This window comes from Chaetura pelagica, unplaced genomic scaffold (assembly GCF_000747805.2).
Source record: "Chaetura pelagica isolate M959 unplaced genomic scaffold, ChaPel_1.0 scaffold394, whole genome shotgun sequence".
Lineage (NCBI taxonomy): Eukaryota > Metazoa > Chordata > Aves > Apodiformes > Apodidae > Chaetura > Chaetura pelagica.
The window spans coordinates 759,745-762,182 of NW_009952966.1; the positions used below are offsets into that span (position 1 = coordinate 759,745).

At 37.8% G+C, this 2,438-nt stretch overlaps 1 protein-coding gene across 1 annotated transcript; it reads right to left on the reverse strand.

The window, feature by feature from the left end:
* Positions 1-502: 502 nt before the first annotated feature.
* LOC104387020 (serine palmitoyltransferase small subunit B-like) lies at positions 503-745 on the reverse strand. The gene has a single exon (XM_009995704.1). The coding sequence runs from the start codon at positions 743-745 to the stop codon at positions 503-505; it is 243 nt and encodes an 80-aa protein (XP_009994006.1).
* Positions 746-2,438: the final 1,693 nt, after the last annotated feature.

The window sequence follows — 2,438 nt, forward strand, 5'->3', positions numbered from 1 at the left end:
TAACTGAGGAAACTAAATAAATAATAAAAGCATTCTATAAATACATACATACCAAGCTCAGAGGAGCAGCTTATATATATATATATAAGTGTGTATATATATATATATATATATCTTTCATATACACGTCTCTCCTGCCAGCAAAGCTATGGCAGACAAGACCAAATGTGTGCCATAGAATTTCTCAAGGTGAAAACTCTCCACAGCCAAGCAGCTCTCCACAAAATATGCAGCACAGTTCCTTCTGTAACAAACCCAGCTTTGTCACTGCAGCCAGTCCTTAAAAATGAAAGCTCTTTAAGAAGTAGTCAGTCAACAGATAAAAACAAGGACTGATTGGAATTGTTTTGGGAAAATAATTAGTTGTTAGAGAGTCTCGGAGTACAGAAGAATTTTAAGAGATACTGCAGAATAAAACAGTGTTTGCACATGCTTTGAACCTATTCCTAAACAACAATGGAGTGTTTTGTTAGATCCAAAAGTCAGCGTCAGGTTGCAAATGTTACTTCACAATAGAAACAGTATTTTCATGTTGGTTTCCAAATAAGTGCATGAAGAACTGAAAAGCTGTGCTAATGTGGCCAGGGACAAAGGTGTAGGCAGTGTACAACACTGTAAGTAGCAGAGTCATGTTGAAAGTGTAGAAGAGCATTTTTTCCCAGGGCTCCATGAGATAGCTGCAGGTGATTAGTTCAAACTGGCAGTACAGCCAATAGAGATAGTTCTTCATGCCTTTAATATCCATCTCCAACTTCCTGCTGCTCCTGAAAGCCTTCCCTGTTACAATAAAGGATCATTAGTAGAAATAGAAACCTTATAAATAAAATAAATTCTTTAAAAGGGCACAAAACCTTATAAAGACATTGTATGGGCAGCAGCTCCATGCTACTCAGTTTGCTGATACTCATCATTTTTAGTAAATGATATTTTAAAAACACAAGAGATCTAAAATGCCAAATACCTTTTAAAGCACAAAATACAATCAGATGGTAACAGATTAGCATCAGTCATTCTCTCACCACATCCCATAAAAGGCTTCGTTCTTATTCCTTTTGCCTTCCCTAACTTCAGTTCTAAACCCACTAGTTCTCTACTGGGCATTATCCTGTACCAACAAGGCTCCACAGAATCTCTTCTTTCCCCACAAATCAATTACCCAATACTTGTTGCAATTCCGTTCTCCAAGCCAAATTCTACTTTCCTAACTTTGCTTTGTCCTGGATTATTTAAGGCTCTGCTGAAATGGCTTAATTCAAAAAGCACTTCAGGCCCTCTCTCCATCCCCACTCATGGATTTGGACACAGAATTTGGCCAGAAGTCTGATTGGTGCTACTACAGACCTATTTTTATGTCAGAAGCTTCAGTTGCTGCTGGAATGCAAACTGGGAGGATGCAGGATACCACACAACCAGAAATCCAGTAAAAGGCAACTATATAGTGATTATCCAGCTTCTTCTGTGACACAGGTTGAATTGACCTGTCGCCAGAATGAAAACATACACATTTATTTTAAAGCTTTGTGTTCAATTTAATGCTAGTGATTATTGAGTGTTACATTATATAGTTACAGGAATACAGAACTGAGGAAGTAAAGGGAAAACAGGACTATTTTGTTTACTGGGACTTCCTGTCATTTGATAAATAAGAGGAGACAAAATAAAAACTGTGATTCCCCATATTTAATTGGAAAGTTAAGAACTTCTGGTGTGATCAAGATCTGTGGGGAAAAAAACCAACTCATTCCAAAGAAATTAAATACAACTTCCCAGATCTATATAGAGGAGGATTTTATCCCCAAGTTTTTAGAAAAACAATATTGCCTCACCTTTTCCATTTTACTTCCATAGCTTTCCCACCTCTTTTCTGCCTGACAGGTGAGATAAGCTAGATAATAATTCTGTAGTTAAGAATTGTTATTAGCTATTTTAAAGAATATCCTTACTAAATCTGTTGCATTTCTGTACATTTCTTGCATTGCTTTACTAACTCTAGTTTAAACTTACACCTCTCACCATCCAGTGTATTGCCAAACTACTTGGAGGAAAGACTTTTTTTACCAAAAAAAAAATAATAATGATTTTGTAAAAAGAACTTACCTCTTTAGTTCTCCCTGATGCCAAAATGTCTAGGTGAGAGATGCTACCTGGCACTTCTGACTTCTGCAGCTGAACAGCTCCTATACAGATTGAGAAGCAGAAACAATGAGCTTTGATCCTCAATTACAGAGTGTGGCCTCCTTACCCCGCCCATTTTCACGGTTACTAGAAACTCCTCTGGCCAGAGCTCCCTGCATTATGCAACAAGGGCAGCCCCAGTCTGGCTCTGTACTGCACTCCAGCATTCATCTGATAATTTGTAGAAAGCCCAAGTGCAGGTAGGGAAGCACAGAGAAGGCAGAAATATTATGGAGGACAATCAGCACAAAACGTTTACAATT

Excerpts from the sequence above, each read along its gene's own strand:
- LOC104387020 (XM_009995704.1), bottom strand. The coding sequence starts at position 745 with ATGGATATTAAAGGCATGAAGAACTATCTCTATTGGCTGTACTGCCAG.